The sequence below is a fragment of the Rhynchophorus ferrugineus genome, unplaced genomic scaffold (assembly GCF_030347505.1).
Source record: "Rhynchophorus ferrugineus isolate W39M unplaced genomic scaffold, kcgeb_rfMv2 rfM8, whole genome shotgun sequence".
Lineage (NCBI taxonomy): Eukaryota > Metazoa > Arthropoda > Insecta > Coleoptera > Curculionidae > Rhynchophorus > Rhynchophorus ferrugineus.
The window spans coordinates 10,454,945-10,471,833 of record NW_027472587.1 but is presented as its reverse complement, the minus strand read 5'-3'; the positions used below and the strand labels follow the sequence as shown (position 1 = coordinate 10,471,833).

At 31.5% G+C, this 16,889-nt stretch overlaps 1 protein-coding gene across 3 annotated transcripts in view; it reads left to right on the top strand.

Annotated features, from left to right (window-relative positions):
- The first annotated feature begins 4,358 nt into the window (after nucleotides 1-4,358).
- Nucleotides 4,359-16,889, top strand: part of LOC143200766 (integrin alpha-5) — a 35,177-nt gene continuing 22,646 nt past the window's right edge. For 2 of the 3 annotated variants that reach the window (XM_076411382.1, XM_076411381.1), the window contains exons 1-7: nucleotides 4,359-4,708; nucleotides 10,526-10,638; nucleotides 11,855-11,943; nucleotides 12,004-12,145; nucleotides 14,336-14,415; nucleotides 16,127-16,175; nucleotides 16,230-16,331. In XM_076411382.1, coding sequence (XP_076267497.1) covers nucleotides 4,539-4,708; nucleotides 10,526-10,638; nucleotides 11,855-11,943; nucleotides 12,004-12,145; nucleotides 14,336-14,415; nucleotides 16,127-16,175; nucleotides 16,230-16,331 — 745 coding nt within the window. In that variant the 5' untranslated portion in view covers nucleotides 4,359-4,538. The remainder of the gene's footprint in view (nucleotides 4,709-10,525; nucleotides 10,639-11,854; nucleotides 11,944-12,003; nucleotides 12,146-14,335; nucleotides 14,416-16,126; nucleotides 16,176-16,229; nucleotides 16,332-16,889) is intronic. The other variant, XM_076411383.1, reaches the window with a different exon arrangement.

Below are 16,889 nucleotides of genomic sequence, written 5' to 3'. Positions count from 1 at the left end.
CTGGTCACTGTTTAGACTGCGCAAAAATTAGTCATGAGTGACCTCTTATGATTTATCTGAATAGTTTTTTTATTTATTTTGTGAGTTTTAATGAACATTTGTATTAGCTTATGGTCGTTCATTTATTTATATTGACTTCTCAATTTACTTGAATAGATATTTTGTTTGTTTGTAGTAACATTGACTTCTTGACTATTTGACTATTTCTGACAATAAATATTGTCATTATTTCTGCTCGTTCTTGTGGCGTATATTTATCCATAATAATATTTGAACGCCTACACAACACAATGACTAAAGTGAAACTGAACTAAACGTCATTAAAATGGTGGCGGGACTTTTGCTGCCCACCTTATAGAATATGATACGTTAGAAAGTAATACATTCTATTCGAGCCAGTAAAACTTAGAACACAACACACATAGATGTGTAATCGAAATTCTAAGAAATGTTACTGTATTCTGTACACATCTAAACATCCTAGGAATTACTATAAAATATATCTAATAATGAATATATCCAAAAACCCAGTATTTCCTGAATCGAACAAACGGAAATTTGTTTACTTAAGTATTATTTCCGAAAATTAATTAGGCCAAATTTGTCATTTATTTTTCGACAAAACAAAGACTATTATCTTTAAACATTTTATTTTTATATAGATCATAAAATGTGAAAGGGTTTTAATTGCAAAAAATGCTAATTTATTTGAAAAACTGTTTTATTTTACGCGACAAAGCGACACTGAAGATTTTTATTTATTAGAAAACAGTCCCACCTGTCTCATTTGTTCGTCGTTCAGGTAGTTTTAAGACAGATGACCGGATCCTCCTAAAGAACTGGCTACAGTGATGTACATGGTCGTTATTTCGTCTGGACAGCTTATATTTGCTATGAAAATTGTTTTAGAGCATCGATTATACCTTCGTCGGCTGGGTTGCCTTTCGAAAAGGCACTGTTCCTATCCAAATTTCCATGGTATCCTTCTACGGAATGGTCTCAAATTTTGATGACTTCGGATACCAATAGTCTATGCCTAAGAAACTGAACTACAGCAATTCGCCTTTGGTGGCCGGTCACCCTGAACTATCTGGTTCTGTTCCAAATCCAGTCGTTAATTCGTAGCAAGTCTGCCTTTGGTGGTCTTATATTTTGAACTGTGATGCAGGATCCGAGAATCTACAGGAGTGTTTTTCAAAGCTTGAATGTTTTTTACTTGGAATAGTTTATGGCTAGGGGTCGTTAGGTAGCCTCAGTCGACCTTTAGGGTTCTTACAGCTTCAGATGCGATACTTTTGCTTGAACTCCAGTTAACCAAACGCTTTGTGTAACTAGGGAATGTTTACCAATCCAACATGGACCTGTCATCCGGTTAATTGAGTGAATTCAAAAGAGAAAAGCTTTATGATCTTTTCGAAATCCTACCGACTGTTCCCTTTTTAAAATGGGAAAAGGTTTTAAACACAAAGACTATTAATTTACTTAAAAAGCCGTTTTATTTTATTTTAACTTTAAAGAAGCAGCGACTTGGCGACTTGGAGAATGGCGATACAAAACGACACTTTTCTAAAATATTTTAAAGCCTCCATTTACCGACGAGGTTTAACTGGGCTGTTCCTCGACATTAAGCCTACCGACTGGCCAGTGATCAACTTAGAGACCATCCCAGAAGACATCCGGTCTCACCCAGCCTGGTTACTGGCGTGACTGGGATGGTAATTCCTTGTCGGACTTTCCACTGTAGTCTATAAAGACACTTACAATTACAGTTACAAACATAAAGTAAATCCATGCAAGCTCAAGCAGGATTTGAACCCGCGACTATCGCGGGAGTAGGAGAAACGTCTTTCGTTTTTACCACTGTGCCAACAAAGCCGACAACAAAGTGATACTGAGAGTTTTTATCTATTAAAAAATAGACAAATCCATCTCACCATACAGCTAGTTTTAACAGAGATTGTCGGATAGTCAGGACCGTATTGGATATGTTAGGCCACTCGGTAGGTGGCTTACAATAAGGTTACACAGGAATTTTTTAAAATATTTACATTATACTCAGGCGGATTACATTTACATGTAATCCGAGCTGGGATGAAATTTTGCTGGTGCCAGGTTAAACGTTAATACGTTGCCACGATATCACTGCACGCAGTGGCGGCTCCTGATAAAAATGTTAAGGTATACTGCAATTTTTCCAAAAAAACTTACTTTTGTTGCCTTTTTATAAATTAAGTACATCCTATGTCCTTTTCTGTTCGCAAATATGGTAATCACTTTCTCATTAAAATTGTCCATTTCGGAAATGTCTTGCAGTAGATAGCACGGGAAGAACTGTTAAACGTTGTCAGACCATTGAATTTCTGAGAAACGTTTTGATGCGCTTTAGTGTTGAGATCGTTCTATCTTCCTTTGAATTTTAAATATTGAAGAATTCTGTATGTGCTCAGTTAGGGTTGCATCTAGTGAAGTCGAAATATTTGTAAGTCCACGAATTATCTTTGGTTTCTGGAAAGTACTCTCATCATGTCCAAAGAGAGTCAATTCAAACGCCCGACAAAATTTAATATAAATACTTTTTGATAAAACTTACCTATTCTTTGACATATTTTTATTTTATCTCTATGTTTATTCGATACGCAGAATTTAATTGAGCAATAATATAAGTTGACCCTAGTAATGGAAAGTGCATGCAATTATTGAGAATTAAAAAAAAATAAATTAAATGTTATAAGATCCAAACAGCATCAGTTTCATTTATAGTGGGAATTTTAGTTGCCAAATTTATAACACGTTATATTCAACGACCTGATTTGATGATAATAAGAACAGAGAAGAAAATGATTCTTGTTGTGTTGGAAGTAGTCAAGTCATTAATGAGGTTTGTCCATCAAGAATAGTAGCAAAAACTGTAGTAACTGGTAATAATTAGACATTTATTTTAAACATAATATATTTTAGTAACGATTTAAATTTTATTTTATAGCTAAGCTGTAGATAGAATTTGTTGAGAGTAAAAGTCAAACAAGGAATTCAGAGAATCAGAGAAGAAGAAATTAGACAGGATTTTGCTAAGATATAGGAACAGCGTACAGTGATACTTTGAAATAATTAAATTTACTAACAAAAGTAGACCTGGAGCAAATAAACAAATTATAAAACTATCAACGACACCCTAATAATCTAATGACAATGAAAATACAATTCATTATTATATAAGAGTATAGATAAATAAATTATTGTTTTGTAAATATAATGAAATACGATCGATCATCCATTCATTTTAGGTTAGTAAATGTACAGTATGTTAATCGAAAGCTCGAGGTAGTCAATTCATTAATAGTGTTTGTGGATCGAGAATAGTAGCGATAATATTTGGATATATTTAGGAAAATTTTACTGCCTTTATATATAGTGGTGGCTTTTTGGTTTGGTTTTGACTGTATTGGCTGGGTTTGATCTAAATGATTTTGGTATTTTTTATGGTAATGATTATTTATATGGTTCTTGGGGTTTTTTAATTGTTCAAATATGTAAATTTATTTAAATATGGAGTTTTTATAAAAATAAAAAGGGATATAGAAATTATTTTTATTATTTCATTTAATTTTATATTTTTTTAGATGTGTTATTAAAATTTTTTAAAAATGTTTCTCTTCTGTCTTTATGTATAGTTTCAACAATAAATCAATTATTTATCATATTTGTGTATTTTATTTATAAAAAATAATGATGTGTAATATGATGTTTTTATAAAAATAGAATAGCTGGACATATATTCATTATATTTTTATTATTCCGTTTTATTCAATACTTTCTTAAATAAAATGTGTTATTTCTAAAATTTTACCGTTTTTAATTACTAGCTGAGCCTATTAAAAAATAAGTAAAGTATATATATGCATGCGCCAAACTCGTATTATTCTCTGTTTTAAAATTAAATGGGGCCAATATGCCCATGCGCCAAATCCGGAAATGTGGAGCAACGTATTCTGAAGGAACTCGCAGAACAAAATCGAGTGGACCAGATAAATAAAAGATTTCGTGAGTCGTGAGTCTACCGACGGCATTATTTCCGTGGGTCGCACTTCTATTTTAATTTTTTAACTTTGTTACAACAAGAATTCGCGTACAAGAAGTGGGATTTGCTTTATGGTAAGCAATAGAAAATATTTCAGTATTTTAATGAGATAACATAATTATATTTTGGGAGCTTCTTTAGCTTTTTTTTTGGGAGTTCTGCAGCACTGCTGGGCTTATGCAGTTGTCGCCACTGACTGCACGTTTAGTCAAACAAAAATTAAAATCGTTGATAAATTTGCGATTTGACTATACACCATTCGATATGAAAAATGATGTTTGAGTAGGACAACATTAGTCAGGTCTGCTAGTTCTCTATGTTCTGTAGCCGTATCATTTGCGGGACATAACCGGTGCTGTATGTTTACATATGGTTAGATTCGCGTTGTCGGATATAGTCCGATTTCAGTCTAATTCGAGCGTTCGTGCGGTTAAGTAGCTTTTAAGTTATAACGCGAACAATGGGCTATAATAATTATCTTTTGTTGTTTTTTCTCGGTTGGTCTCGAAGTGTTTCCTCGGATGTTAGTGATATTTTCAGAATTGATAATGTAAAAGTTATAGAGAATATTGTTACGGATTCGTACTTTTCATACAGTTTACTACTTCAGAGCGGTAAGGATGGAGCGACGTAAGTATATTGGTTAGTGGAAGTGTGAAGAGTTTAAAATGATTAAAACTTTTATTTTACGGAAAAAAAGCAAGCACAAAAGGGACTAAAATATATTCTAACATAAGCCAAAATATCGAGACATCTCACTCACCACACTATTAAGTGAATGTGTTCGTGTTACATTCTTGGTAGCCAGAGTCTCATCAGTAGCTGCGATATAACATATTTTTTAATTTTTTGTTGACATACATTATATTCTTTCTCTCTTTTCATTATTTTTTGTTGCTCTTGTTTTATTTATTATTCACTGTTTTTTCGATGCCTTTTTTTGGAACTATTTGTATTTCTTCCGACAAACTAAATCATCTTCATTTTCTTTGAATCATAGAAACATAAAACCCATACTTGGTTCGTTGACAAACATTCAACAATTGATTAGCTAGGTGTTCATAACTCACGTTCAGACTCGTCCATAAGCTAAGGAAATGTTACCGAAGCAGCATCCTGAAAGATTAGAGTCAAATAAAAAGCACACTCTACAATAAAAGAGTCTAAAGCAGTGGTACCATAAGAAAGTATATTGGGGAGCAATTCTTTACCTACTTTACACATGCAATATACTACAAATAGAAGATATCACGATGGCTATATTTGCTGATGATACTACGATTCCTATTGCCAGAGAAACTACTGGAGACCAGTGACAATGTGTATAATTGGACTCAAACTTCGAAAATAAAAATGAACTAATGAAAATATGTGCATGTGCAGTTTACGTATAATCAAACCGCACAATCATTAAAACGATTTAGCCACGACGCTAAATATCTCGAAATTACTCTTGATGTAAGATTTCGCTGAAGAGAGACTTTCACCCTCACGTTAACATCAAAATATTCCAACTTTTGGATAACACCAGAACAGGACACATACCTAAAAGAATCAAATTATTTGATCTTGTGTAATGTAGTGTAGTGCACACTTAACACTATAAGATTAAGTTAGGATCAATGGATATTTCTAGATATATAACTAAATTTAAGTCATTGTAAGGTATTGTAGGTTTGTCAGCAACAACTAGTAATAAATAATTAAAAAAAATATTTTTTGTCTAAATCTGATCCGTCCATCTGTTGTCATTGCTCTCAAATCTTCACATTGTAAACGCATTGTTCCAAAATTATGTTGTGGAATTCTGTATTTATTTCGATAATTTTTATCGATCCGAGACTTGAGCAACGCTAATTTCTGTACATTCGCCTTTAAATTCAGGCTCTTAGTTAACAATAATTCATTTATTTTATGCGGTTTTTCCATATCGAATTATCAAAAACATATTGCAATTATAAAGTTGTGAATGTTTGAGGATGCAGTTTGAAAATACTTCAAAAACTATAAAAATCTGATTGTTGAAATGGTTCAATCACTTTCGTCTAGATGATTTTGGAAACCATGCAGAAACTTTTTCACAGAATCAATATAATTTACTGTAATATATTAATTCGATATAATGATTATTATTAGCATATTAACAGAACTCGCTTTTGTTATGATAGTTAACAATTTTTGCTTATAAAATAGCAGTTGATATTCATGTATTAATCATAATAGGAAGTTAGTGGTATTTTTTTAAATTGGTGTATATAATCAAGTATATCGTGGTTTAAATTGAATGTTCTTCGATTTATATATTATTTTCACGAAAATTACGTACGTATTAGGTACGACGAATTGATAAACATTACCGCTGTAAAACTATATATATTTTAAATTTCGTATAAAGGTGTGCTATTCCAAAAATACCAAAATGAGCTGAATAATTTTGTTGGCTGAAGGTAATTGTAATATGATTACGTTGTTTGATTCGTGGAATTGTTGGTAATTATCGAGTGGTATGATTCATGAATGGATTTTTAATTAATTTGATGACTAAGTTCAATATATCGAATAATGATTTGGTAGAACTAGTAATCGCTCAGTGGAAATTCGACCACAATTTATTAAAATAATCTGCTTCGCTCATAATAAAAAATTCAAAAATCATGTTATGTTATGTTACTAAAACTTGTTTTGAATATATTGTCAATATAAAGTCAGACTTATATTTTATATATAATGTTAATTACAATAATATATTTGTGTGTTAGTTTAACATTAGTTAATTATTAATTATTAGTAGTATTAGTAGTATTAGTTAATTATTAGTTTAATAAGTATAACATCTTTATTCGATACGCTTAGTACAATCCTAATTATTATTATTACAATTAATTTATTACTACTTTTCCTATGTGCTTGGATTAATTAACAAGCAAGACGAGTACGAGAAAATATATTATAAAATTATAATTATTTATTAATTATTAACTTATAGCTATAGTTTACACTAATAATACACACTAAATGTTCACACAAGTTCGTATGGTTTTGTTCGTTTATAATCGTTGTAGTAGCGAAATTAAAATTAACATAAACCTTATTTAACCCGTCTACTAGACGTATTTTATATTTTAATATATACACACAATTTAGCTCAATAGCTACCTAAACCTATTTTTCTATTTACAATATTATTTTAACTACTACCAACTAATCATTTTGAAGTCGGAAATTAGATCTGTTTTGTTGGTAAGTTAATTTTGTATATATGTGACAAAATTTTATTATTATTTTTGTATTTTTTGAAGCATTTATTAGGTTCACGATATTAATTAGTGCTTTTCTTGGTTCCTCTAATATTTTCCCGGTAATAAGGTCAAAACCAGGAGCCTTTTTCCACTAACATTACTTTTTAAAAAACTTTTATTTAGAGCGATAGATGAAATTTTCATATTTTTCTGTCCAATGACACAAGGTAATAATTTAACGTCATCCAGTGTATGGGGCTAAAATATTCTCTCCAGATGATTCATTTGATTTTCTCCGGCTCAACTCATCTTTTATCGAAGGCGTCTGCATGATAGCTCTTTTTAAGTGTCTGGTAACTCTCCACAGTGAACAGTCAGCTCTAGCATGGTTAGCAATTTCACGCAGAAATGTACTGATGTTGTCAATTTTTAACATATATTTTCATGTCTCGGTTCTCTTCACTCTTTTTTTTTCTGATATTATTTCGAGAATTTCTTTAGGACAGTTATCACCGCTATAGTTTCATTCTGATTTCTGGGGTATTACCACGCTGAGTGCTGAATATGCTTGATCAACTTTTTTACCTCAAAATCCACTTCTTCGTCAGTTTCTGTCTTGTCTCCCATGTTGAATCCTTCCTCTAAAACCCATTCAACTGGTTTGTTTATCAACCAAATAGGAATTACTTGTTTTTAATATGACTTGTTTCATTCAAAGTCCCCACAATCAGTGAATGGTCTGAGTTTAGTTCTACATTTTCTTCAATTTACTTATTATTGCTTGAAATATTTCTATTGATGTAGAAATCCAGCAGGACTGGTGAATTGAAACAATTAAAATAACTAGTAAAATGTTAAATAAAATGTCATGTAGTTACATATTTTAATTATCGTTCATCGTTAAACACCTTAAAATGTTCACCAAGTCAATATATCATCATCAATATTATAATAAACCATGTTGAAATCTATTTAAATGAAGCATCATATAATATTATGATTTATTATAAAAATAACGTTGGTGCATTTAGTCGGTTTATATGCGCATGGTATTCTTTTTATTTCTGTTTGAATTTCGAATTTCGAGTAGGTGTGTTTTTGTAAGGTTTTTATTTTATTTTTCTAATTTCAAGGTATCGGTAGACATCGAAAAGTTTTGGAAGTACGGTTTACAAAGGGCCGATTTGATCTTGAAGATAAATACTTAATTGAAGGTCGCAAATGTAATTGTAACAGTAAGATAAATTGAATTTTGAACCTGAATTATCATTGAAAACCTTCATAAATTGATATAACAGATCTGAGACAGATTTATATTAGGGAAATGTTTAAACTTGTGGTTGTTATTGGTTTTCATCGACCAAGCATCGATTTCACGTGATTACTAACACGTTTTTAATGATAAAAAATTGTTAAAAATTAGATTACATTTATAAATTTATTAAATTTATTAAAATTATTAAAATTTTTATAAATGAGTCAATAATGGTAACAATAATAAACTATGAGAGGATGAAGTATGGCATACGCATACGGTACGAAGGGAAAGTAACGTACGACGTTCCAGCTTATATCCTAACACTATATAAATACTTGTAAATAAATAAATAATTAACCTAACTCCTAACTCCGACTACGATTAACATGCCATGTAACAGGCACCACATTTGGTGGAGTTAACAACATATAATGGATAATAGCCAAAATAGCGATAATAAATTGTGCTAGGATAAAATATGACATGTGGATTCGGTACGAAGGGAAGGTTCCTCTTAAAGAAAGGGTCAAAGGGATATACATGGCTGCTCTACAGTCTGGACAGGTTATACAACTATAAAATTATTTGAGAGTATCGCTTGTACCTTTGTTCGTCAATTTGCTTTTGACGATCTTCTGAATAGCACTATTTCTGTCCAAATTTCCATAGTATACCCAGTATGGAAGGGTTTTCAAGTTTTTGGTGACTGCAAATTTCAAAAGTTTAAGGTGTTTAGACCATGTTAGTTTAGCAACTCTAGTCCATTTTTGGTAGCCTTATACCATAAAATGGAGATACTTGTGTCAGAAATGTACCGATTAGGGATGTTTTTGAAAGAGTAGATATCTTATAATTGGAACAGATTATGGCTGAGCATCTTCAATCCACTGTTTTTGATTTTACAGTTGCATCTGCGACAGTTCGCTCGAACTCCACTTTACAATTACGCCAAGAAAGCCTTGGAGTTACTGCGAGCAATTGCCAAATCAACGTCGATCTGTCGGATGACGATTGTAGTGAGAATTGATGACACAAATATCTAAACTGTCTTGGTTAAGTAACATACTTAGCTTAACCAAAATTATTTATCTAAATAAATTTACCCCTTTAAAAGTGATCCTATTTTAATAAACATAGTTTTGACACTACTGGATTGACTTTGAATTGCCGTACGTATCTTATATGTATACTGTAATCAGTTTTATTTGCACATATTTTAAGTTTTTACTCAGGCTAATATATATATATATATATATATATATATATATATATATATATATATATATATATATATACATTTTTGTGTTGGATCTATTGGATCTATTATGAAGTTAAACTATACATGTCGCAACAATTAGGTTGAAAAAAGTTGTTAAGTGAAGTTTTTCTTTATAATATGTTATGGCTAACTTTCTAGATGAAGATGAGATAAAGTTTATAGAAGCGATGCAATATGTCATGCCAAACTTCGACAACATTTTATGTGTGTTTATTATATTGTATATGTGTGTTTAAGCTATTTGCTTCATTTTACTTTTAGATTCTTTAATGTTAATAACGTCCATGTTTATATATTTGATTTAATGCATTTGTTTTGAAAAATTAAATAAATTTAGTTTTTTATTTAAATTTTATTTAACAAAGGAATATGACGTCACAATCTTTTCTTTACAGGTGTCTATAATCTGTATTAAATCTTATCAATAAAATTACTAGAATGTCGATCGCAGTACCACCTGCTTCTAGACGGCTCATTCGTTTCACCATTTAGTCTTAGCATAAACACAGCGTCCCGTGCTTTCGAATACAGAGCCGTATCAGCGCTCGATATAACGTATATTTAAAGGTGGTTAATGGTAAAAGTTTATTAAAAAACGAGAACTAATTTCTACTGTCAGTCTTGATAATATGTTTGAAGTATTCAGGACATAACGTTAATTTCTGTGATAGGTTATTCGTTGGGGCACCAAAAGACCGGATGAACATGATGAATCCTGATGGTAACATATATCGATGTAGATGGAAGCAAAATAGTTCATCAGAGTGTGCGGTGTTTAAAATAGGTTAGTACTTTTATATTATAAACTTGGTACAAAAGATATCTGAGGGTGGTTCAAATACGATCGAGATAGCTACTCTGACACGTTTATTTACTATTGAAAATATTTACAGAAATGTACAGTTTTTCTAGGTGTATTCTAGTATCTCTATCCTAGTTGCGCTACGGCGGTCGGCACTTGACGTTTACTCAAATTGCTCAATGTTCAAAATTATGTCTCACTGTTCGTAGGGAACCCAGCTATCACACACTCAATCCACGGCCTTCAAAACACACATACAAGCGCCCCATCTACAGCGTTTGTCTCCATCATATTTGAATTACCTTTGTAATCTTCTCGTCGTTGTAAAATATTACATATACAGTGTGGTCCAAAAAGGAATTCACAGTAGAAAATTCAATGAGAATTCTTTGATTATTTATAATGGAAAGTGAGTTGAACATAATAGGTTAGATGACTATTTTGTGACAATTCTACGAATTTATTTTATCCGGAATAAAGTTATATCTGCGAAAAAATTGGGTTGAAAAAATATTTTTGCATTATTTTAGTTACTTTCAACTATTTAAAATGAATATTGTGATAGTCCTGTTAATAGATTGTTACTAGTCTAGCAGATAGTATCTTAGCATATATAGATCACTTGATTTCAATAGTCTTTGGAATTATTAGAATCTTTAGAGTTTTGAATTATTATCTGCATATATTAATCTTCTTTCCAAGTGTTATACCAATTTTTAAACTGTGAAATATCAGATAAAGAATACAAATAAAATCGAAGCGTGCTAAAAAGTAGCGTCAACGTTTTGTAGGTCTTTTGATTGGTATATAGCTTAACATGGCAAATTATGAAATTTTGTGCTTTTATTTCTGCTAAGTAGTAATCCCATTTTAATATGAAAATAAATGCATTTCTCTATAGAATATTATTATTATAACTTAATAATTTTGTGATTCTTTATTACAGTCATCTAGCCTATTATATTTTTTATATACCAATTTTTCAAGATTAGTCGATTTCATTTGCGGAAATTACAAGAAACTTTCGAAAGAGTTATTTCTTGAAATGGTTTCCGTTTCTTGCTAAATATTCATGTGTCGAATAATTAATGTATACCTAGTTTTTAGGATAAGTTCATGGGACTTAAATCTTGCTTCTTTGGAGACCAGATTAAAAAGTTTTAAAAAAAATTGTGTTTCAACTACTTTGTAATTATAGGACTAGATTCTCGTTCTTCATCATCTTCAAGCGGAAACTTGTTTGGAGTTAGCTTGGATGGCGAAGATCACGAAGGAGGCGCATTTGTGGTAAGCTACCTCATAAATTCAATTAAATACGATAATTTAGTTGTGATGGCAACTTTACAGGCTTGCGCACCGCGACGGGAGCACTTAAACGCTGTGCCGAAGAATCAACCATTCACTAAAGGATACTGTTCATACGTAAATAATTCTTCGACACCAGAAGCCTCCAAAATCATATTTATGTTCAACAATATAGGTTATGGCGGTAAGTTTACAAATTCGAGTGAACGTTTGTATCCGATGAGATTACTATTATTCTTAAAGTTACTTGATGCCATGGACTCACATCTTCAATTCATATGTCAAGATTGGTTCTAGTTGTTCTTTGGTACTTTGGGTTTGCTGTAGTAAACACTGACAAGTCATGGGAACTAAGCTGTACAAGTGGTCAATTGGTGAAAAATTATACTTTTCATTTATATCTTGTGGTATTATTAAAATCTGAATATATTTGGTATACAACCCCATCTACTCAGTTCAGTCAAAAGCCTGGACTTCAGTATCAACAATTTTTGAGGGAATGATTCTCTAGGCTTCATCTGAAGCCAGGAAAATGAACAACAGCATTCAAGATGAGAATTTTCTATTTCAATTTTAAGTGGATTTGAAGTTTAAGTCAAAAAGCAGGTGAGGTAAACCATATTTTTCCTGACAATGCGATGGTACTCTTGGACATCTCTAGTACCTTTGACAAAGCATGAGTTTCATAGGATTTCACCGATGGTACTATTTAATATCAACATGGTTGATATTCCTAATCCTAACAGGTCAATTGAAAAGTTCCCGGCTTACTACACTAAAACAAATTTTTTGGCAAAATAATAATAATTTTTTTTATTCAACATAATTCCCTTCAAGGGTGATACACTGATTATAGCGACCCTTCCACTTTTCGATACCATTTTTGTAATACGATTTGTCCTTCGCTTCAAAATAGGTCTCAGTTTCGGCGATCACCTCTTCATTCTACGAAAATTTCTTCCCAGCGAGCATTTTTTTGTGATCTGAGAACAGGAAATGGTCGCTTGGGGATAGATCTGGAGAATACGGTGGATGAGGAAGCATTTCGAAGCCCGATTCATGGATTTTTGCCATCGTTTTCACTGACTTGTGACACGGTGCATTGTCTTGGTGAAAAAGGACTTTCTTTTTCTTCAAATGCGGCTGTTTTTCGGCGATTTCGTCCTTTAAACGATCCAATAACGCTATGTATGGTCCTTCCTTTTTCAGGTAGTCAATGAAAATTATTCCATGTATAATTACGAATAGAAATGTGGCTTACTTATTCTATTTTCCTTCTTGTAATTTTGATTTTGATCCACCTTCATTTGAACATATTTTGGTCTTTTATTTAGGGTAATATTTTCACCATCACTTAATTGTTCGTAAGTACTACTCTGACTTTCTATAAAAGATTGTACTATCGACTAATATACTAATAAACTAATGGCTAATAGTTTAATCATTAAACCGTATAAAAAACTAAACACACTATTCTCTGCGTAAAGGCATAGGGTAATATATAGAGTTTTAACTTAATACATATAATTTCAGAATTGTTTTCCGTGTTCTCAAGAAGAAGGCGCTGAAAACGTCATTTCACTGCGTTTCATTGCTTACTTTTAATTACCATTAAAGGCACCTGTGAAGAAAATATTTTATTAGGAAGGTATTTCATTGGTTGACGATTTCATATGCAATTTCTCAATTTCCAAATGTAATTTCTCAAAACAATTTGTTAAAATAATACTCTATATAAATATAAATTTTATAAAATATTAAAATGCTAATATAGAAAAGGTTGCAATCTAATTGAGAACAAAATATATCACCTGGTAAATATAATCAAAATTGTCTATAACGCATTGCCCTTTTTCATGTTTCTTTAGTGCTATCAAGTCAAATAAGATATATTAAAGTTTCTATATTTTTGTTTTTTCATACTGAAAGCAGATCAGCACAGCTAAAAGTCTGGATCTGTTGTTACACACACATCCTTAATCCACATTATAATCAAATAATAGTGATTATAATTAAGGAACAAAAATGTTGATCGCCCTTTATATGAGATACACAAATAAGCATACGTTGGACCACGCAAAACATTTCCTAGGTTTCCCTTATTTAAGTAAAATCTTTATATATACTCTATGCATAAAGGGACACTGAGAATGACGTCCAAAATAAGTAAATAAAAATTAAACGCACCATCGAAAGGAAATGAAGTAATCAAATGCTCTTAACATAGCTATTAAAATAGGCAATAAGTTCAAAGTAGTGACATCTAGGTCCCGGACGTCGCAAAATATTTCTTCTAAATAAATTCTGCGTATAAAGTTAAATCTCTATTTTCTCTATGATTAAACGTGATAGATTCGTTTCGTTTATGTTCCAGATATAGGTGTCAGGGATACAGAGTCGTTTTATGATTATGGTTATGCAATGGGAGGCTTTGACGTATCTTTCTATAACCAGGTATTTATATTTATTTCGGTATTTTTTTATTTATATCATCTTAGTCATATGGAATAAAAAAACCTTACAGTGTTTTAACTACGCTGGGTGAAAAGTTTTTTTTTGGTGCTGATTGACAATGACAAAAATACAACATGGGGGTTTGGGATAACGATAATAAAAGGCGATGAACTGCATAAAGCAACTGTTGAGCTAGGATGAGGTTACATCACAATCGGAAAACCAACTTACTCACCTAGTAATCCAGAGAAAACCCTATTAGTTTTCATTATAGTTAGAGATATAACATCAAACTAAATGGAAATTGAAAAAAATTGACTTCAATTTAGATAATATTCTAGTGATTCTGACACTGAGTGAAAATATAGTATGAAAAGATCATCATAAGAAGAATTTTGTGAAGAACTGAAGAATCGAAATCTGCTAAAATTATCAAAAAAATTGAACAATTAAATATTGAAGCAAAAAAAACAAGCATATCCAACAAACTTGGAAACTCCATAAATTGAAAGAAGAAACATAATACAAACACATTAGTTTAGGTTTCCACAATTAACCAGGTGCATAAAATTACACTTGTCATAAAAGCTAATGAAGATAAAAAGCATATTCTTAGATGTTGAACAAGTCTTCGAAAATTTTAGAGTCAGCCAGGAGGAAGCCTTACTGTACAATAACATAATCTAAATCAGGTGTACAAAAAGGAAATGTATTGAAATGAAACAAACGGAAAATATCACTATGGCTACATTTGCTGATGATACTGCAATTTTTGCTCTCGTGGGTAATAATTAAGCAGATCCTAACCCAGAAAATAATTTAACCAAAGTAAATCTGTGCATGTACATATAAACACCAATAACAATGAATAATGATCATTCATTCCAGTTAGCTACAACGCTAAGTATCTTGGAATAGATATTAATGCAAAACTTTGCTAAAAGAAACATGTTAAAAAGAAAAGGAAAGTACTGAAGTTGAACTATAGTAAAATATATTGGTTTATTGTCAGAAAATCACAATTATCAGTACACAATAAATTACTACCACACAAGCAAATATTAATGGGGTTGGGAACGTTCCGAGAAAAGTAATATAAATATAATACAAGTTTTTCAGAGTAGAGTACTGTAGGTGCACCCAGATACATAAAGACTAAATACTTACACCAAGACCTTCCGATGAGTAAATCAAGAGAATCGCAAGGGGATATCAAGATATACTTCATTCTCATGTTAAGATCGAAGTTGGAAGAGTTGCAGTAAACTTCAGAACAGGAAACAGCTTCAAAAGAAATCAAACAAATCAAGGAAATAAAACTATTTGATCTTAGATCGTAGAGTAGTGTAGTGAGGTATATTTAATAGAAAAAACCGCAGTATTACATACACGTTATCAGACTAGAAACTAAGAAGGATCAATGGAACCTCTTTAATATATACGTAAATTGTAAGCTATTGTAAAGACATACTTAATCTAGCAGGTAATAAAAAAGGGAAAAGAAACATGCAAGAGTCACTTTTAAATTATTGAAACAAAAAGTGTCCATTGGGATCAATATCGCGACTAGTTTGAAGACAGTGATATCGTTATGATTTTTGCGAGTCTCATTCTCTATTTACATGTGGTTTTCTCTGTGTAATGTGTAGTGAATAGTTAATAGTTATTCATTATATTTAACACACTTGATAATCTAATTTCATTGTTATAGGGTGGACCAAAGATGCTTATTGGTGCACCTGGCGTAAAGAAATTATCTGGTATTATAACAGTGCGTAAAAAATCTCTTTATTCTAATTTTACCATTATTTCAGGTACCACAGCCACGTATTCATGTGATACCACCAGATTGGAGATGGTGATGCCAGAGGCATATGATTTGAAATACGACATATTCGAAAGTGATGGATATTTCGGTTAGTAATTTAAATACAAGTATTTACGAAGATGAAAGTCGACCTTTAGGAAACATTTTCTTGAGCTAAATCAGGAGAATAAGTTAGATGTTGAAATAGTTTGTACTTTTATTGGGTTATTTTAACTTTGGCTTCTTGAAGTAGGTGAGTAGGCGTGTTGAGTAAACAAAACACTGGTATTATTGTTTTAGCCCTTGTCTTAGGTCATGTACGAACACAATTCCTTTTACATCGCAAAAAATTAATTTTTGGTCGATTTATGAACATGGACTCATTCCAAAGAGGGAGAGCTGATTTTACATCTTGCGTCACACTCCTACTTTGATTAAGGATCATAGTCATAGGTCCATAGTGATGAAACATCGTACAAAATCGTTGGGACCTTTTATGAAACTTTTTATATATTGCTGAAAGGGTGGCATTCGAATATATTTTTAGTGACACTGTTAGCTAATTCTACACTCATACATGCAGCTCCTTGAAATCCTTAACTTCACATAAAATGCTAACCACTTTGTATAGCGAAACACCTAAAGTTTTTACGCTCCTATCCTTACG